The sequence below is a fragment of the Leptidea sinapis genome, chromosome 33, assembly GCF_905404315.1.
Source record: "Leptidea sinapis chromosome 33, ilLepSina1.1, whole genome shotgun sequence".
NCBI classification, from domain to species: domain Eukaryota; kingdom Metazoa; phylum Arthropoda; class Insecta; order Lepidoptera; family Pieridae; genus Leptidea; species Leptidea sinapis.
The window spans coordinates 3,792,677-3,814,900 of NC_066297.1; the positions used below are offsets into that span (position 1 = coordinate 3,792,677).

The window sequence follows — 22,224 nt, forward strand, 5'->3', positions numbered from 1 at the left end:
ATTTGTTACCCGATAATGTTCAATATGATCTATTCTCTTATAGGGTATTTGAATATGTTCCACCATTACAGCAATGTTTTAAATGCTTTAAATTCAACCACTCTGCAACCACCTTGCCATATTCAAGTGGCCTTCCTATGGGTGCCATCACATAAAGGTATAACAGGTAACGAAATGGCTGATAAGACTGCATACGAAGGTATTAATTCAGTTGATGTTAAAAATGTTATAGAGATTCCTATGACTGATTGTCTCCAATATATTAGATATGTGGAAGAAAGACCAAGATAATAACGGAAAATGGTATGGCCGCATACAAGTAAACATACCTGTCAGACCCTGGTACAATCAATTGTAGGATGGCAACAGAGATTTTATTACCACGATAAATAGATTGCGTTTTGGACATAATACTGCCTTGCAAGATTGGGTATTGTTGAGAATAAAATTTGCCCACATTGCAATTCAAATGAAGGAACTATGAACCACCTTATTTTCGACTGCCAAACATTTCTGATTGACAGACTTGTGCTGGCTAGTGAAATCAGTGACTCCAAAATTTTATGTGATTCTTCATCCCGCCCGCCTCCACTTGATCAATTATTAAGAGACAAAAATAGTTATAAATATACTAAGAATGCAATTCTAACAATATAAAATAAAGTGAAGCGATAAGTGAACTGTGAAATGAAAAGTATACATATTTAGATATTAAAAAAAAGACTTGTCTTAAAGGTCTTAGTTACCAGGTCATAAACAACCAAAAAAAAAAAGTTTCGTGTTCTGTGCCGGCGCCGCAGCCGGCGTCTATTTGTTTTGTTTATCTGGTAATTTTAAGTATTTTGTAAAGTATAGTGTAATTGCAGCTTTGTACTTTGTGTTACATAAATTACGCTGTATAAATGTTATTATTTTTAAGCTGACAAACTTGGGTAGTTAACGTTAACCTCGGAACTTATTCAATTGTAAGTACCTAATATAATGCTATTTTGTTTATTTCAACGGTCACTTTTTTTTTGGTATTAACTTTTTAAGATGCAAAAATACTATAAACATAATTTTATAGATAATTTAATTTTCATAGCCAAAATAACACCAGATGATAAGTATTGAAGTTATGATAAACAATATGATATTATTATGGTTTATCAGTATGGACATCAGAGGAGTTGTAAAATAGCAAGTTAGGTGTGAATAGACTAAATGCCATGTTCTAATCATCAACATTGACTGTAGGGTGGTTAACCTATGATATCTTCTACATAATTAGACAGAAATTTATATTAAACTACCAGAGTTTTATTGTATGAGTTATGATAATTCATAAATTCATAAACTATGTGACATTTTATGATATATTTAGTTAATATAATATTTTTGTTCTGCAAGACAAACAAAAACAACAAATTAGTTTATAAGGCTGCATCCAATATATGAATCATGTTTAAAGTTTAAAGTGTGTTAAATATTAAATATTTCATAAAAAGTAATAAATAATAAACTGTATAAATATAAATTAGAATTTAGAGTGTGAATTCATTGTTTGTGTTTGGATGCTTCATGAACATGATGGTCATAATTAGTAATTGCATCCAACAAATACAATGATTTATTAACTATAACAGGTCGATCTGGCGACACTACAAGCAGCACCCGTTCACTAGTTGATGTATGGACCAGCCATCATTCCCTTTGCACATATTCGAGGGAAGGAGATGACTGTGCACATTACAGTTATACACTATAACTACAGAATTACAAGGTGAATGCACACTAAACAATTGTATACAGCTATGTGTTGACCAATTATATGGCTTTCTTTAAAGGTTGTGTATGTGTGTGAATGCTTGTGTTTATTTGACTGTGCGTATAGTAAAAACATCGAATGTGTCGACAATGGCTCCCATTCAAATTACGCGTGAAGACCATTCTGATCGCTTTTACCTGTTCCGTGCACTATGGAGGGTATAAATATGAATTAATAATAGAGAGATACACAAAAAATAACAGCAAAAATAAATACATCCTATAGTCTAAATGCCAACGCCCATACAATATGAACCACTAAATCAATGAAATATAAAAAAAGAAACTCGAAACATAAAACAAGTGTTTTCGATGACATTTGTCACCCGCGTGAATCAGAATATTGTAGATGTATCTTTTGACTGAAAGAAGACTTTATTTTAATTTAAAAAACAATTTAAACTGCATTGATAATTTTTTTGAATAAAATTTCCTGATTGAACCTAATCCGTCCTAATTGAAAGCTAATTCGTTCATACATTACATTTTCAAGAGTATATATATATATATATATATATATATATATCTATATCTAGTCTCGAAAAATTTTCTATTGCAAATTACATTTATTACTTTTACAGTGTGTTAGTTTAATACATAAATATAAAACAATTTAAAATATTAAAGTTTATTCGAAGTGGTCTCCATTGGCTGTAAAACAGGCCTTTAAACGTTGACACCAGTTATCAATAGAAGCATGCTCTCTTTCCATGGGAAAATTCTTCACTGCCAATCGTACGGATGGTTTTAGGGACCCCAAATTCTAGGCATTTAGAGCAAGCCATACTCTCTATAACTGTTCATAAATCATAATCCAGCGGACTAAGGTCGTGACTAGACGAGGGCCAGTCTTCAGCTCTGATAATAAATATATAATAAAAAATTTCTCATCCGTAAACAATTTTTTTCTGTGACCTCCCTTTGCGTACTGCTTCAGTAGTTGTTTCGATTTTACTATCCTATTCCTTTTTAAATTATCAGTTAAAGAATGACCAGTCGTCAGACCGTCTCTTATAGGCTGCAAATCCTAAGTCATCTTTTAAAATACGCGACATGGGTCTAGGTGTTATCTTCATCTCCCGAGATAAAAACCTTTGGCAGGATTTCTTCGACTTCTTTCCCTTACTGCTTTGACCACCTTTTTCGTACGAACACAACGTGGACGACCTGCTTTGTGTAATGCAATCACAGCGATTCGGTTCTCTTTATCACCCCACTCCATTTTGATATCGCAAAATATGTACAATATTTATAATGTATTGGCGCCAAAATGAGAAAACTCAATGAACAATCATAAAAAAATGACAGATTACAAACTGAAATGTAATATTTAGTTTATTTTTAATTGTAACTGTATTTATGGTCAGACTAATTGTATTATGTAGTGGAAACAATCAGTAACTAAGTCTTAAATAGCACGAATAGCCCTTTTCTGCAGCACAATGATGGTATTAAAATCGGCTGCATTTCCCCATAATAATACACCATATTACATATTAGATACTATAAAAAGAAATTAAACTAGGCGAGCCGTTTCTATTTGAGTTGTCTTATCTTTTACACCGCGTCTTTTGCAGAGTATTACCGAATGCTTCAATGTGAGGCTTTATGAAGATACTGGCGAAATGATAAACAGGCGACTGCCATATCGTTTGGCCTACTCAGATATCACAATTACTTAAGGGCTAGAAATTTAAAAAAAAAAGGAATCAAACCTTTATTAGGAATACTTTATCCTAAACTGCCCTTACTAACAGTAATGTTACCTCGCCTGACAAGAATTTCTTTAATATTTTTTTCACACATTTATGTTGTCGTAGACCAACAAATTGAGGTCAACAAATTGATCAGGCAGATAGATGGGTTGAGTTGATGTCAGCGCTTGTTCCGGACCACCTAGATCCACAATTGTGTAATGTTGTATTGATTTTCTAAGCAACTAAACGAGACAAAGTATTTTCTAGGGTCACTCATGTGCTGAGCGGTGGGCCTGCTAAAGTCTTAGATGAAGTGTTGGGTACATGCAGACTAGCTTCATCTTTCTATGCATGAGTATTGTATTCTACTTGGGAAACGTGTGCTAGTTCCTATCGCGTAGATTTTTATTATCATTACGTGATAAACTTCTGCGTGCTTTATATAAAAAATACAGCGATCTTTTTCAAATCATAACTACCGCTACCATAAATTTTCAATGGTTAACTAGAACTCGTAACAAAAACTCGACGCAATATGCATTTGTATGCGGATAATCGCATACTATCAAGCAATACCCGCACTCGTTGGGAAAAGCAATATAAAATGTTCTCCGACCTGATTCAGAGCTCTTTCACCGATTCGCTCTTGTCTTGAGTTTTTGTATGATCTAATTAATCACACAAGAGGCCCGACATGAGTAACTAACTAGCGTGTCGTAACTCGTGAGAAAAGAAGCAAAAAGCGTTACCTGCAGATACATCACCGCTGTCACCGTGTCTACCGCTGATTAATTGCCGCAAGCCTTCCGAAATACACGATGTTTTACCTTCTTGGAGAAGCTACTTTTCTAACAATTCTATATTATCCAAATAACATTATTACACATATTTAAATGTCGTGTACTTAAAGTTTTTGTTCGAATGGAAATAAAAGATTAACTTGTTCTCTGAAAATCGGGTTCTTGTTTCTGTCAGTATCGGTGTAATGGTGACTAAATAGTCACCATCCCTATGGATACATTTATGCGACTACAGTAGTTTAGTAGGATGTCCAGACGAAGAGTTGCCCAGCTTCATGAAACGATTGTCAACTGAATTATGGATTTCCAGTCACTAGGGGAACGCCGATACAAGAATTAGTGATTAGGCTGTTGACCACGGCAAAGCGAATGCAAAAAAAATGTTCGTATATTTACATGAAGTAGTCGCGCACTGGATTGAAAACAAACACCAAAACAGGCCCAGCTAGTAAAAACTATTGTACTATTGAAAACCTTCGCCATTGGCTTCGCCGGAAGCAATTTTTTTACAAATTTAGAAAATCTTATTCGTTGCTACAATATTCAGTTACATTTAAGAAGGACATTGACAAATTCACGAAATCATAATAATCTTTTGGAAGGACTAGTGTGTATGGTCAGCGAGCAACGTCTGCAGGGTCGGATTTGCACCCAGAAATTCTGACTATTACCTTTATATTAGACAATATTGTACTATTTTTTAATGGATCTTTTATCATTTGAGCAGACAGATATGTATAATTTAAAACTAAGTATATGTGTTTCTAGATATACTTCTTCTGTGCATTACTTTGTGTGTTTTTTCTTGTTACAGATAATGGATATTAACACAAAAGTAGTTTTAAATTCCCCTGCTGTCGATGACGAAACAGATTTCAGAAAGAAAATAGAAATTGCTGTAGCTGTTAATAATTTTTTAGAGGATAACATTTTGTCAGATCCAAATAATCCGGTTGAAATTCTCCACAAATTGACAGGACAGCCAAGAGCAGTATGTAATGCTATAAATAAAGCGAACGAAACCGCGCTGCCAAAAACGTTTGACGATTGGTTGGACGAGTATAACATGAGATATATGGACGAGTATCAGGCCATTAATCGTGAGAGCTTGATTAGAAATCTGGTTGTGCACCATTATGTTCACCGCCAAACTGTCCCTACTATGAAGTTAATGGTTGATTTTTTGCATACGAATGGTCACAAAGATATCACTCTTGATAAGCTAAGACAACTTTTAAAAGCTAACGGTTTCATATGGCAGCGCCTTCCTCGAACATCGAAGAGTATTCTGGTTGAAGATCCCAAACAAGTGTTTGAGAGACAGAGTTATTTAAGCAGTATTTTAAAGTACAGGGAACAGGGTCGCCATATTGTGTACGTTAATGAAACGGTTATAAGACAAGGCGCCTTAAAAGCGCACGAGACTTCCGGTACTTATCTCTATTGTTATGCAGTGGTTTCTCCCGACCAAGGATTACTTGACATAAAAGTGACAACCGTCAATATACCTTCCTCGAGCCTATTTAATAAGTTTCCGCCCATAACGCCTTGGATAATAGACGAAGTCATCAAGAAAATACCAGAAGGGAGCGTGATCGTTTGGCCGTGTAGATCTTATCATGCTAAAAGTTTTGAACAATTACCAGATCTGTTTAGCACAAAGAATCAAATGAAGGATTGGTTACAATTCAGAAACATACCGTTTGATAATAAAATGCATAGAGCAGAATTGATAAAAATAATTGAAAGTTCGAAGTACACATTCGAAGAGAGTCAACTAGATAAACTGGAAGTAGCCATCGCAGCGTACGGACACGTGGCGTTACGGCTGCCCAGGAAGCTCGGTATGCTGAGCCTATTTGAAATATTTTGGACTAGATTTTTCAAAACTAATGTTATTTGGCACAAAAAATGCAAAACCGTGGCTCTCGTTCGGAAAGCTTTTGAAAAAAGGCCTTTAAGTCATTGGAAAGAATTTAATAATAAATTGATACAAAAAGAAATTACGATATTTAAAGAAGATAGAGCTATGGAGGAAGTGATCGATAAAATATTGACTATGGCAAGGTACGAAGATCTTAAAAGCGATGAGTTCGATAATGAAATTCCTGACAGTTGGCTTTATGATTTCATTGCTGTTTAGATTACTAATATTTACTTATCCAAAAAAAAAAATATATTCTTTTATTTTCCTTTTTAAAATTTAAAAATTATATTATTGATATAATCTATACTACAATATATATATCTGAAGGCTCTATCTGTGCCTACAAGGTCCACGATGTTTGGGTCAATTTCTAAGACGAATCCGTTGCTTTCTCCAAAATTTTCATCAAGATCGGTCATGCGGTTCTTGCGTTATAAAAGGACATCGTACTGACCGACCAATGTAAAAAAGTATCAAGAAGTACCTATAATATTAAATGGGGAACCTTTAAAACTTGTAGATTCTACTTCGTTTCTTGGAACAGTATTAATCAAATCAAATCAAAATATTTTATTGCAAGTCACATTTTACAGTAGGATGGTTGGTACATTAATGGGTAGACAATATGTGACGCCCTGCAAGGGCACAGGAACGTTATACATAAAATAAATAAGTCTTATACGTTTTTTACATTCTTATACTATATTGTAACTAATTCTCACACTTGTAATTAAAAAATTCGGGTAAATCGTAGAAGCATTTTGAAACTAAAAATTTTTTAAGATGTCTTTTAAATAGAGAAGGCTTCTCTTTATTTTTAATTTCGTTTGGGATGCGATTATAAATTTTTATTGCCATGTGGTGAGGGCTCGATGACACTAATGACATACTTGTTTGGGGAATTTTTAATTTGTTTAAATTTCTATTATTTCGCTTGTTATTTGGTAGTGTTCAGTATAAGTCCGAATGTTTTTTAACAAATTTACATGCTTCTAGGATGTAAATTGAAGTAAGAGTTAAAATTTTGTGTTTAATAAAATATGGTCTACATGAATCCATCTGCTGAATATTTTCTAAAATTCTGATACATTTTTTCTGTTGAGTAAATATATCTTTTATTTCACTACAGTTTCCCCATATTAATATTCCATATGATAATCTAGAATGTGCATATGCATAATAAGCAGCAAGGGCAGATTTGAAATCTGTTACGCGTTTTAGTTGGTAAAGAGCATAAGTAAAAGGTGACATTTTGCTTTTTAATTTCTGTAGATATGGCTTCCATGTCAAGTGTGAGTCTAAATCAATTCCCAGTAGTGTAGCTGTGTCAACTGTTTCAAGTTGTGAATTTTTGTAAGAATAAGATATATTTAAGGGGGATTTTTGATAAGGTTTAAAAGGTATAATTTTAGTTTTATTAATATTAAGTTCAAGATTATTATTATTTAGCCAATAAAAGATTTTGTCCATTGTAATATTTAATTTTTCTTCTAGTTGTTTTAAATTAGAGCATGGGATCAAAATAGAAATGTCATCAGCAAAAAGAGTACAATCATCGTCTATTAAGTTAGGAAGATCATTTATGTATATGAGAAACAATATACAACCCAACACACTGCCCTGTGGAATCGATCCTGATAAGTGAGCTTTATTAGATCTTATGTGGTCTATCTTTCCAGTCTCGAAGTTAGTATTTTCTATTTCCACATATTGAAAACGATTATTAAGGTAAGATTTGAACCATTTGTGGGCAATTCCTCGAATTCCTGAGAGAAATAATTTTTCTAGTAAGATATCATAAGAGACTCTATCGTATGCTTTGCTCATTTCAAGCAGTAGGCCAACTGAATATTTTTTATTATTAATTGAATCAAATATTTTTTGTATATATTTGTATATCGCTAAAGTTGTGGAATGGTTTTTCCTGAAACCATGTTGGCTTTCATTTAGGATATTATATTTTTCCAGAAAACTACTTAGGCGTATAGCCATTGCAGTTTCAAATATCTTCGCTGATGTAGGTAGAAGGGCAATAGGTCGGTAATTGTTTACATCAGATGTGTTTCCTTTCTTATATACCGGTTTTATTATGGATATCTTTAGATCGTCCGGAAATAATCCTTCACAGAATGATTGATTAATAAGTTTAGTGTACGGGTAGGTTAAAATATCAGCACATTTTTTTTATTAAAAAAGGGGGGATTTCATCTATTCCGAAAGAGTTTTTATTCTTAAGATTTTTTATTATGTTCAAGATGTCTTTGGGTTCAAACGAATTTAGAAATAACGAATTAATTAATTTATTAGAATTTATAGCTATATTGTCGTTTTTTACTTTAGGGCTTGATGAGATGGATAAATAGAAACTATTAAATGTATTAGCAATAATTTTCGGATCTACTATAATATTATTCTCTGAAGATTTAAGACTTATGTTTTGCTTTATTCTTATAGTACTTTTATTTGTTTCATTTTTTATTATTTTCCACATGGATCGTGTTTTATTATCAGCTGAGCTGAATTTTCGGATATTTATAATTTTCTTAGATTTATTTATACAACTTTTTAAAACTTTGCAATATCTCTTATAAAAAAGCGATTGGGGCTATCTATATTCTGAATTCTAGAGAATCCCTTAGAAATTACTTTAAACAAACGAATTCTTACAATAGCATCCCAATTCATTTATAATATTATTTATATGTATAGTTTATAATAGAAGGAATGAAAAGGTACATTCAAAATAAAGATATACATACCATTAATACAGGAAATAAAATAAAATCACTATTCAAAAAAAGAAACTCGGTAAAAAACAAAATTTGTTTGTCTCAGTGTGCAGTGTGCTTAATAAAATTGAAAATAATATTACATGTCTAACACCTTCTAAATTCAATAAAGTTATAAAGAACCGCCTTATTCAACGATTATAAACGATCAGTGGCTGGTCCCTGCGTCAACTCGTGAACGGTTGCTGCTTGTGGTGCTAGGTCGACCTGTTATAGTTAATAAATCATTCTATTTGCTGGATGAATTACTAATTGTCACAGTGATAACAATCGCCATGTTCACGAAGCATCCTTACACAAACAATGAATTCAAGAACTAAAGCTGATGAATGGTGTATCCCATATACGATAATTTATATTTATACAGTTTATTATTTATTACTTTTATGATATAATTTATATTATTTAAACACGACTCATATATTGTATGCAGCACCTTAAAACTAATTGGTTATGTATATTACAGCCATTGTAAAGTACTCTATTTGATTCAAAAAAGTGGCCGTTGAGTTTCTTGTATGTTCTTCTCACGAGCTCTACTTTTTTTATGACATTAAGGGACGAGACTAGCAGGACGTTCAGCTGAAAGTAATTGATACCCCATTACAATGCAGTGTCGCTCAGGATTTTGGAAAAACCCAAAAATTCTGAGCGCCACTATAATTGCACTCGTCACCTTTTGCGATTGATTTTCCTTATGAGGCAAATAAAAAATGGTGCAATACTTATTTACACGTGGGAGGCACTTTGCACAGGATGCCGGCTAGATTATGGGTACGACAACTGCACCTTATTCTGCCGTGAAGCAGTAATGTGTAAGCGTTATTGTAATTAAATCTGAAGGGCGCCGTAGTTAGTGAAATTAATGGGCGAATGAAACTTAACATCTTATTTATGTTTGTGCCCCAAAAGTGGCCATCTATTCAAAATTCCTTTATTTACATAATTTACATGTTTCGGTCACTTTTTACAAACGTTATAAGCCGTACACAATATATCGGAGTCCGTATAACAGAATGCGTTTCAGGTACTGGTTCATTATTTGCTTACTGTTAAAGTTAGCATGAATTCGTGAGTTCGTCGATGAAGCTACCTGTTTGTTTTTATCGTGCTAGCCCGTGTTTTAGACTAACCTCTAGTCGGATAAAGTTATACAAAGTTACGGTCGGGGCGGGACGCGGATGCAACGAGATTACCATCGCTTCGTTGTTTTTGATCATAATAACTATCATTATAACTAAACTTGAGAATGTTTGCTATGATGTATTTATTTATTAACGTAATCAACAGCGTACACAACAATTATTTTTACAATCTTAACCTAGGTTTTACATAAAGCCACAAAGGATTACATAAATTTTAAATTATAAAAAGAAATCATATATCAACAGAATAGACTTAAAAATGTACTATATATACTAACAAATAAAAGATTACAATAGCGCGCCCTTGTGTTTGTGTATGTGTGTGTGTGTGATTGTGTGTGAGTGTATGTGTGTTGTGTGTGTGTATGTAGTTACACTTGACTTCATAATGCCGATTGCAGTATTCTGGCTATTGTATTGCGAGGGCTTAAGGTTGGGGACCGAGCCAAGGGCCTGGAGACATTGAGCGAAGCTAGGTTACCTATCTCGCACAAAATCGTGATAGTTTAAATTCAGAATTAGAAGCATTTTTATTTTATTACAAACATAATACAATTTTCTTTACAAAAATAACAAAACATGTCATGTTATTTAGAATTGGTTTATTAATTTAGTTATTAATTTTTCATTAAATTTGTTTTTCCTTTGATGTGTCCATACATAATTTCTATGAGAGAATTTATTGACGCACGGTTTGACAGTTCTGATGTGAAACAATTTCATTACGACAGCAGGGTGCATATTTTACGAAGTAATTCTTGATGTTATGATATATTATTGACAAATTCATAAAAAACATTATTTTATTTATTATATACAGAACAACGTCTGTATATTATAAAAATCAGCTTTTATACTACGACGTAAGAAAATTATTATTTCATGAACATTAAGGGTGTCTAGCAAGGGGTTGCCACGATGTTAAGTGTCTGGCAATGAATAACGTGATTTTTAATAATATTCTGAAGGTAATACCGAAAAATTGCACTTTAATCTTTGATGTATTTAGATCGGTATTTTATACACCTTTAGTACCGTTTACCTGCCCAAGCCACTGTAACCCAAACTCCATAATGGACCATCGTTCTTACCCGTGTTGGGAGCATGCTTTTATAAAATGACGTAGGTCTGGGGTCCACGGGCTCTTAGACCATAATGTTTCATTATATCACATGCTATCTTGGACTGTCAAAAAAAGTATGCATTTACTATCCACATGAAGCATTTGGGTATCAATTATGAAAATCTTTTTTCATTTGGTAATGATTTTTCAGCGAATCAGCTGGTAAAAATATATTATCTAAATTGATTTTTTTTAACACGCTAACAATACATATTAGTTAAAACGATAGTTAGCCGTGACAGTGGGGAAATATACCTAAAGACTAGACCTAGAGGCAAATGTTTCTTATGAAAAAATGCGACAAGCCAGAAGTTCATAACTTTGAGACACACGATGCTCTAGTAGCTACATAGTAAGCGGTGTATTTATATGTCGAAAATTAAGTGTCGCTGAGAACCCGTAAAGAATATGTTAACAAGTCTGTATAATTAAAAACGATTATATCTATAAAATTTTTACTTCAGTTAAAATTTTAATAGGTTTCCAACGAAATGTCCAATCAGTCTTCGTTATCAATTTCGAGGTGCTGCGAGCGGGGCGTGTCTTAACATTATGCAAAATTTGCTGCTCAAGTGCAGATAATTGTGAGGACGCAAGATCTAGATACCGTATCGAGAAATTATCAATTAGTTGCGTGTTACCTACACATATTGTGACCGAATAAATGTAAGGTATATTTTTTTCGTACTCAACTATTTTATTAAATGACTAGCCTTGCCCGCGACTTAACCTGCCAGACATCTTACAATTAGTTTGTAAAACTGTAGACAACTTATAATTAGTGCCAGACAACTTACATTGGACAATGGATCAACAAAAAATTTCAATTTTTCTTTTCAAAAGTTTCAAACCCACAAAGTCGTGAGTGAATAACAGCGAGCAACCCATTTTGATAAATGAAGACTTACCTCATTTTAGCGCCAACAATTCTGGAGCTCAAACTGTGTTGGAGGGTATATATAAATACTAGCTGATACCCGCGATTTCGTCCGCGGAGATAAAGTGTTTTAAAAAATAATAAGCAAGTTTGGAATTGAAGATTATCTCATGTCCTATTCCCCGGTTCCCATTTTCGCTCCCGTTCCCAACATATTATATGAATCTTACTTCTAGGTAGATTGCTATGGCAAACTAAACCTACTATTATACACACATCAAAGAGGTCTTAGCAACATGCATGATATTACAAATTTACCATTTATATTAATTAATTTCTAAGTCTTTATTCACTCAAAGTGCATAGGTATATAAACTTTTTTGTTATTGACAACATACTGGCTGGTTGTAAAAAAATCGATTCTGTTTTGTTTTTTAGTTAGCGACAAAATTGAATTGTTAGATGTTCTTTACGTCATGGAGCGACGTCATTTGACGGCAAATGAAATGCAAAGAGCTGTAGGGATGTTGCAAGCGGTAAGTAATCAATATCAGGTATCTGGGCATTTTGGCATTCATAGAAGTGTTATTTGTCGTCTTTGGCAGCGTTACAATAATATAAGGGAACCCGCTGAACATCATTCATGCCGTAAAAGGAGTACAACCACTCGGCAAGACCGGTACATACAACTGCCTGCAAGACGCCAACCGATGTTAAAACCGCTCGAGAGATAAGTTTGAGGCTACAAAATTCAAGTGGTGTTGATGTAAGTCCCCAAACTGTGACAAATCGACTGCATGAGTACGGCCTACGAGCTGGACGCCCAATTAGGTGCCCACCGATACGTCACGGGAATCGCGCTCGTCGAAATGAAATGTAGAGAACGCAGAACATGGACCTAGGAACAATGGGATAAAAAAATTTTTTCCGATGAGTCGCGATTCGGGTTTAGGCCTGATACAAGAAAGGTGCGAGTAAACCGTCGGCCCGAATATACTGAAAACTGATACTCAGGTGCATTCAGGCAACTGCCTGAGCCGCAGTATGGATGAACTCATCCATACTGCGGCTCAACAGTTATGGTATAGGCGGGTATTATGAAGAACAGGCGAACTGAGCTCGTTTTTGTTAATGGAAACATGAACGCTGAAAATTACGTTGAGGATATTCTCAGACCTTATGTCCATCCATTTGCACAAACCTTTGGCTCCGATTTTACGTTAATGCATGACAATGCGCGTTCACATACAGTTCGGCGAACCAGTCAATACTGGTAACAGAGAACGTCCGGATATTGCCCTGGCCTGCACAATCGCCAGACCTCAACCCCATCGAGCACGTATGGGACATGCTCCAGAGACGTGTTTGAAGGATTAGGATGGAGTGACAACAACCCAACAGCTGAAGGATTGGTACAATTCCATTGGGAGCGAATACCGCAAGATGACAAAAACAGTCTCATTCATTCAATGAATAATCGTTGCCGACAAGTTTTGAATGGCAGAGGAGACCATACTTTGTATAAAATTATCCTATTCTTTCACAATAAATTCATTTTGTTTAGAAATTTCACTTTGTTAAAAAAATGTTTAGTTGCTTACGTACCTTAGTTTCTGCAGTGTATTCTAATATTGTTAATTTCTGATATTAAAAGAACTTATAAAGACAACAGCTGTTATTTTTACATCATACGACCCTAAAAATATTATTTTAAAAATAAAATATGTTATAATGTGAAAAACCCATCCTAAAATTTAAATTAGTACACGTTGCTTAGACTTTTTTGATGTGTAGTTAAAGCTCATTGACGTGAATTTCAGTTTTTCACAAATCTCGTGGGAACTATGGATTTTTCTAAGACAAAATGTAGCCTGTCCTTATCCAATCTCTAGTCTATCAATGTACCAAATTTCAGCAAAATCGGTTCAGTAGCTCCGGCGTAAAAGCGTAACAAACAAACTTACATTCAGATTTATAATATATAATAGGGACTCCATTATATTCGCCAGGCAATAAGATGAAAAACAAAATTACAGGACTAAGTGTAAAAAAGACAAAGTAGTAGGGTGAAGGAAGTATGAAAATAAGGCGACGCGTACACTACATGATTAACTAAGCCACAAAATTTCACTATATGGCATAGGCACGACGTTAGCGTACCATTAGGTCTTCATCACTGTGTGATAATAGAAAAACGTTAGCTTGTCCACCACCCTTGAAGAAGGAAGTAAACTTATCAGGAGTCCACTCCCCTCGCCGTGACATCGTAAACTCTACCGCAGCCTGGGTCGCCTTTCCGTACGAGCCTGCCAGCAGTTGCAGCTCGTAGCTGCTGTGGGGAAGCACCTTGACCACACCCAAAGAGCACACTCGGTGAGCAACAGCTTTTCACATGTAGCTAGCTCCACTCAGCACGCCAGTTGGCGGCAAACTGGCTCCTCAATCTTAATAAAAATCTCAAAGTACACGTAGTGACTGGCTAGCAAAAACTATCGGTGACGGCTCACGCAATTCGAGGCCGCAAGCCGCGCCGCACGATGCCACAGTCCACGCCGCGGCCGTAGGATGGCAAATGCAAGCAGTCACTGCCCCTTAGCTGCACGAGCAGATGCCGCCACGCAGCAGCAGTAGCAGACACTGCACAGTAATGCGGCACCGCTTCATAATTTACTCATTGCTGTAAAGCTATTGACCGGGTGCGTCAGAGTGTTTGATCGCCAGATTATCAGCTTATGGTATATCCAACAAATTTTGGGAGGCGTTGGACTGGGATCGTCGGACCACTGCCTGATCCGAAGCACCGTGCCGATCACGCGCCTTACATGGCTGTCGCCGCAAGTGGCACTATAGTTCTGCAGAGTGGGACGAGATGCGGTGTTTTTTTGCATCCTACCTGTGGAGGCAGATCTATTTTTCGCTAGGTGATCCAGATGCCGCTGCTAACACTGTTGCTGATGTGGTACTGCAAGGTATGGAACTCTTCATTCCATCCTCCTCTGTGTCTATCGGTGGCAGGTCCCAACCATGGTTTGACCGCTCCTGCAAAATGGCCTCTCGCCGAAAGCAGGAGTGCTATCAGGCTTGGGTCAATGCGGTGGTATCTAAGGATATGAATCCCAGCGAACTTAAAAAACACTTCAATCATACCTCCAAGTCCTTCAAAAGAGTTATTGCTGACGCGAAGTCGAAGTACATTGGCAGGATTGGCGAGAGACTTGCACGCCTTCCCTCAACTCGTGCGTTCTGGTCGTTCGCCAAGACTGTCCAAGGAAAGTTCTGGCAGCCAGCCATTCCGCCACTGCACAGGGATGATGACTCGCTGGCCAATGACGTGAAAGAGAAAGCTGAGGCTGTCTCCTGGGCTCCCTCTTCGCGTCCAACTCGACTCTGGATGACCAAGGTGCACCACCACCTCATATTTCGCGGTGCGAGTCACACATGCCGGAGGTAAAAATCCGGCATGGCGCCGTGCTAAAGGCCGCCTGTGTTGGCATACTTGGCGTGGATATATCGAGCGACGTTCAGTTCCGTGGTCTCTTGGAAGAGAAGGCCAAACTGGCCTCTAAAATGCTTGGTGTATTCAGTAAGGCGAGACAGTACTTCACTAAAAGCCACCGCCTGCAAATTAATAATGCGCAAATTCGGCCTTACATGGAGTACTGTTCTCACCTATTGGCGGGTACTCCCCAGTACCAGCTTGTTCCATTTGACCGTATACTACAAAGAGCGGTTCGAATCATCGACGATCAAGCCATCTCCGATCGGCTTGATTCTTTGGCATTGCGTAGAGATGTGGGTTCTCTCTGCATCTTCTACCGAATTTATCACGGGGAGTCCTCAGAGGAGCTGTTCGGGTTGATTCCAGCTGCCGAATTCCACAACCGGGCACTACGTGCAAAGTACCACCCGCACCACGTAGACGTCTGGCATCCACGCGTTTTTTTAGAAAGTTCTTGCCTTGCACAGCCACTTTATGGAATCAATTACCGGCTGCGGTTTTCCCGAACAGATACGACTTAGGGACCTTCAAGAAAAAAGCATACTCCCACCTTAAAGGCCGGCAACGCATTTCTTGACACACCTGATGTTGCGGATGTCCATGGGCGGTTGCCTCACCTCTCCCCATCCCGTGAGCCTCTTGCCCAATTGCCCCCTCTTATATATAAAAAAATTTTTGGAATGGTTTAGAATTTAGATAATATTTGCCTAGTCGCTACTTTTTTGCGGTGGTGAATGGCTTCAATTTGTTTCCTCAAATATTTAGTTACATCTGGTGTACCTCCCTCCTAGCAGGGAGGGCTCTCACTTAGGACCCCTTCTTTTAATTTTTTTTAATAACGATACTTATATTTCTTAGTCTTATATAACAATAATTTAATATCAAAATAATTAACCATTAATTCTTAAGTATACCTGTATTTTTCTCCTGTTAATAATTGAATATTTTTTGTTCCTTGCAAAGTAAACTAATATTAACTTTGTGAAAATTGTTGAAGAATGTGGTAGATACTTGTAATTGTATGTTACATTTAGTATATTATAATATGTCTGTATCGTAATATATAATGCATCTATGTAAACAAATGTTTGTATTTCTAAATAAATAAATCATAATATGTAGGTATATTATTATACGTTAGATCGTTTTTTATTGTGTTACGACAAAGTTTTGGGTAGGGTGTGACGCTTGAAATTATTTTGGGATTTATTGGGTCATCTTCTCGCAATGATTTATTGCCATTTAAAAAAACTACCTATATTACTTCGATTAATAAAAAGATTAACTAATAAATTTCGTCGTGACAGCGAACCACCTCTTGTATGCTAACGATAAATTTATGTCGGTAGGAATGTATAAATAATTAATTTAAAAAAAACATATACATTCCATGAGTACCAATAATTGTTACTAATAATAATTAATTGCTTTCTCAGCTCGTGTCTAATTCGTATTCAGAAACTGCGTTTTGTATTATGATCCCATAGGTAAAGCAGTGTCTCCTTTCAAAAATTTATAATGAAGTTCTACCTTGTTGCAGCAGAAGATGGCTGACATTCAGGAAGCAGTCCCCAGCACCAGTACCAGTGTCAAGAACGATCAGAATGAAGAAGTCATCGAATACGGAAAACAGTCCACGAGAATGATGCAATGTATACTACGCAACATCAGTCAACCTAACTTCTTAAATACAAGTAAAGCCAAGAGCAAATGTAAATCTTCCTATCTCACTGGTTTTCTGAGCCAACGCTTAGATTCATCTGCACTCTCTGAAAGCAGCGGGTGGGAGCACCCAATAGATAGGCTCACAATACATTATATGATCATGAACTATTACACAATGGGAAAAGTCGTCCCCACAACGTCGAGCTTGTACTCCGCTCTGGCTTTTAAGTTGCCTCGGTACGTAGACATCGGCGTTTTCAGAAATATTCTCGTACAGATGGGATATATGTGGAAAAAGTGTGGGCCGAAGGTTTGGCTTGTTTTAGAGAAACCTGAAATTACGTTCGGGCGCTACAGATATATGGCGGCCATTAAGAAGAGCCGAAAAGGTGATGTTTGCTTTATTGGCGGAGGAGCATTGCTGCGCAACGGTAGAATAGTTGATATCGATGAGAGTGATCAACTGGGAACGGAGGAGAATCAACACCGCTTCCTTCTCGTCTTGCGGAAGGATACTATTGAGCACTACATACACGTGGAATCATTTAGCGAATGGACTGATTGGCTTCTACATACCGTAATGCCTGAATTGAAAAGTGGAACTACAATTGTTTTCGAAAATTCCCGCTATTTCAAAATCAAACTTTGTGAAACGCCAACCATTAATAGTCTCAAAATAGATATGATAAAATGGCTTGAATACCACAATATTCCATATGCGGATACGATGACGAAGTTGGAACTTTTCACTTTGGTGACTAAAATGACCGATATCAGTGCGAATATGTTCGTTGCGGATACCTTGCTAAAGAGCCGTGGATGTCAGACATTGCACATAGTGAGCTGTATTGATCGAGTGTCCCCCGTAACTATGATAAAACGATTTCTCGAGGACATCAGAGCTCCTGAAGATGGCCTATCTCAAGCTTCTATAGATAGTCTGACGTCCAACATCCAAAACCTATCGTCCGAATTAATTGAAGAATTCCACGATGCCGTCATAAAGGAGGAAGACAAAATAATATCGTACGATAGTCAAGTAGAGGCAATATGGGATGAAATAATGGTATTTATGAAAAAATGCAGGGAAGTGAGTCATAGTTCGATGGAGATCGATAACTTCTTGCCAACCTGCAACCCGTACGAGTGAACAATAAAAACTTATTAAACCTATTTCTTTTACATAGACGTTTCCATTGTATTTTATTTATTTATTTAACACTAATTTTTTTAGTTGCATAATAATATTATTACATTAAATGATAAATTACAAGTGCTGGCTTAATTAACACACAATTCAAAAACATAGACATGCATTATTTCCTATTTATATTATCATTAAAAATTACAAAAATGAGCACATTAATTTATTGTTCAGTGACAAAACAGACTTAAAATTAGCACTGTTTATTTTATTTAATGAAAAAATACTTATAAATAACGAAAGCTTGTCTGAAAAATATCAATATCAACTTATTTTTCTTTTTCTTTCTTAATAGTAGTCGTCATGACACCAATACGTTTCTTATGTGTTCATTTATATTTACAGCATTAATTTACGGAGTATAGTGCCCATGACATGAGTGTGTGCTTATTTCTACGAATGGTATAAAAGACGACGGCCTTATTGCAAATATTTAATGGGGCACGAATATTTAATTGATCAAGATCGAGGAGCTTTGTGACTGAATATTAAAGTAACTTAATTTAGCCTCGTCACCCCTAAGAGTTGTAATTTAATGGTCGTATTTATAACCATTCTCACGCGGTTCGTAAGGACCAATGCGAGTGGGTGCATGTGCGGCAGGGCTTAGGAAGTATAGTGCCAGAGAAAATAATAATAACTAAATATAACCAAACGATCATGATGATTTTGAGTAAATTTTCCTACCTATTTGTCTATTTAAAAACTTATAGGGTTCAAGAAAAAAAGCCTTGATAATATTATAATGATAAATAATTAGAACTCACTGAGAGTGTTATTAAAGTCTCCGTAATTTTGTTAAGGTGTAAAATCCCGCCGAGCACGCTTAGCTTATATAACAATATACTGTGAAGTGAACGAGGCCACCGGTTCTAACTATTCCGCATTGCCAGCGGATTGTATTAAAGTTTATACTTGCAGTGCAATGTATTAACACAATATAACATTCGTCGAATTGTATTATTTTGTTTTTATAAGACTGGACATAAAAGAGCATTCGATAAGAACTAGTAAATTTATACCGCTACCAGTCCAGGGCTTTAGGTCCGGTTTCCACCCAAGTGGAATTTCCACCACAGCGGGCTGCCTGATCGCTCGCCTACACGAAATTCTGCACCGCCGCGTTGCAAAATTTTAAAGACAAATGAAACATCTCCTCTCATCTCCGCTTGATCCATTTCCACTGAAGCTCAGCGGAGAGGAGATGTAATGAAATCTGATTGGTTATCAAAGAAGGCATTATGAGGTAGAAGAGCTGCTGACATTGACCGACTCATACACTGCGATGAAACAACTCGGATTAGCTAATGTCTGAACAATGAACCGTAGCGCGATCGTGTGACGTCACTTGTCTGTGCCCGCGAGCTGTTTGCATCTCATTTTGATCTGGAGACAGTCTCACGAGCATGTGTTTACTCCAACACACACTCGAGACGTCTGACTAACGCACATTGTTGCTGTAAACTTTCTCAAATACGACTTTACGTTTTGTATATTCGGTGGATGGGGCTTACAGTGGAAGGCTCCTTTGCACAGGATGCCGGCTAGATTATGGGTACCACAACGGCGCTTATTCCTGCTGTGAAGCAGTTATCGTTCTGAAGGGCGCCGGAGCTAGTGAAATTGCAAATGAGACTTAATATCTTATGTCCAAAAGTGACGGGTGCTGTGGTAGTGCCGCTCAGATTTTTTTTTTCTTTGGGGCTTTCAAGAATCCTGAGCGGCACTGCATTCTAATGGGCAGAGCGTATAAATTACCATCAGCTGAACGTCCTGCTCGTCTCGTCCCTTATAAAAAAAAGTCCGTCAGCAAAAAATAATAGATAGTTACACACATCAAAAAAGTCGAAGCAACATGTATTAATTTAAATTTTAGAGTAGTTTTTCACATTATACCGTATTTTATTTTTAAAATAATATTTTTAGGGTCCTATGATGTAAAAATAACAGCTGTTGTCTTTATAAGTTCTTTTAATAACAGAAATTAACAATATTAGAATATACTGCAGAAACTAAGGTACATAAGCAACTAAACATTTTTTTTAACAAAATGAAATTTCTAAAGAAAATGAATTTATTGTGAAAGAATAGGATAATTTTATACAAAGTATGGCCTCCTCTGCTATTCAAAACTTGTCGGCAATGATTATTCATTGAATTAATGAGTCTATGTAATCTTGCGGTAATCGCTCCCAATGAAATTTTAGCAAATCCTTCAGCTGTTGGGTTCTTGTCACTCCATCCAAGTCCTTCAAAAGACGTCTCTGGAGCATGTCCCATACGTGCTCGATGGGGTTGAAGTCTGGCGATCCTGCAGGCCAGGGCAATACCCGGACGTTCTCCGTTGCCAAGTATTGACTGGTTCGCCGAACTGTATGTGAACGCGCATTGTCATGCATTAACGGAAAATCGGAGCCAAAGGTTTGTGCGAATGGATGGACATAAGGTCTGATAATATCCTCAACGTAATTTTAGCGTTCATGTTTCTATTTACAAAAAGAGCCCAGTTCGCCTGTTTTTCATAATACCCGCCCATATCATAACCGTTGAGCCGCTGTATGGATGAACTTTCTGAATGCACCTGAGCCTTTCAGTATTTCCGGGCCGACGGTACTCTCACACCCTTTTTGTATCAAGCCTAAACCCGAATCGCGACTCATCGGAAAACATAATGTTATCCCATTGTTCCTGGGTCCATGTTCTGCATTCTCTACACCATTAATTTAGACGAGCGCGATTCCCGTGACGTATCGGTGGGCACCTAATTGGGCGTCGAGCTCGTAGGTCGTACTTCTGTAGCCGAATTCGCACACTTTGGGGACTCACATCAACACCACTTGAATTTTGTAGCCTCAAACTTATCTCTCGAGCGGTTAACATCGGCTGGCGTCTTGCAGTCAGTTGTATGTACCGGTCTTGCCGAGTGGTTGTACTCCTTTTAAGGCCTGAATGCTGTTCAGCGGGTTCCCTTGTACGACGTCGCTCCATGACGCAAAGAATATCTAACAATTCAATTTTGTCGCTAGATTTATTTAAATGGTTGGTAAAATTATAAAATCAAGACTAAACGTGGCAATAAAAACGCACTTAAATTCAAACAAATTAATTCCCTTTCATTTAATTTTATGAAAAAAACAAAATATAATCGAAATTATTTTTAAAAACAGCCAGTCATCAATAACAAAAAAGTTTACATACCTATGCACTTTGAGTGAATAAAGACTTAGAAATTTATTATAAATAAATTAATGATAAATTTGTAATATCATGCATGTTGCTTAGACGTTTTTGATGTGTGTATTTTACACACCCTTAGTACCGTTTACCTGCCAAAGCCACCTGAGGCAAGAGGTTGGAACTATCAAAATTGTATGGCTAGTAAGGAAACATCCTATGACGTAAGTAAAATTATAATTTGATTGAAGGTTGTTGGAAGTATGAACGCATACTTTCAGCTTTTATAAAATAGCGTAGGTCTGGGGCCCACGGGCTGTTGCTCTATTACTGTTACTGTAACATTCTATTTTATTGTCATTTTGTATCAAAGATAATCGCTCGGGTGGCCCAATAATGGAAGGTATCGAACAAATCGTTAAACAAGTTGAAAAACTTATTCTAACAGGTCCCCGTGTCACAGTATGTTTTATTGCCGAAGAAACAAATTTCGACCGGTAGCGTGCATAGCATTTTAC

The 22,224-nt window shown here is 36.4% G+C and overlaps 1 protein-coding gene across 6 annotated transcripts; it reads left to right on the top strand.

Annotated features, from left to right (window-relative positions):
• Nucleotides 1-784: 784 nt before the first annotated feature.
• Nucleotides 785-18,510, top strand: LOC126974663 (uncharacterized). Of its 6 annotated transcripts, XM_050822209.1 has the most exons (4): nt 785-965; nt 1,626-1,762; nt 5,118-6,370; nt 17,204-17,834. In XM_050822209.1, the coding sequence occupies exons 3-4, from the start codon at nt 5,121-5,123 to the stop codon at nt 17,307-17,309; spliced, it is 1,356 nt and encodes a 451-aa protein (XP_050678166.1). In that variant the 5' UTR covers nt 785-965; nt 1,626-1,762; nt 5,118-5,120; the 3' UTR covers nt 17,310-17,834. The 6 variants fall into 6 exon arrangements, with proteins under 6 accessions (XP_050678166.1, XP_050678165.1, XP_050678167.1 ...); XM_050822208.1 differs by lacking the exon at nt 1,626-1,762; XM_050822210.1 differs by lacking the exon at nt 1,626-1,762 and having other exon boundaries at nt 17,207-17,834.
• Nucleotides 18,511-22,224: the final 3,714 nt, after the last annotated feature.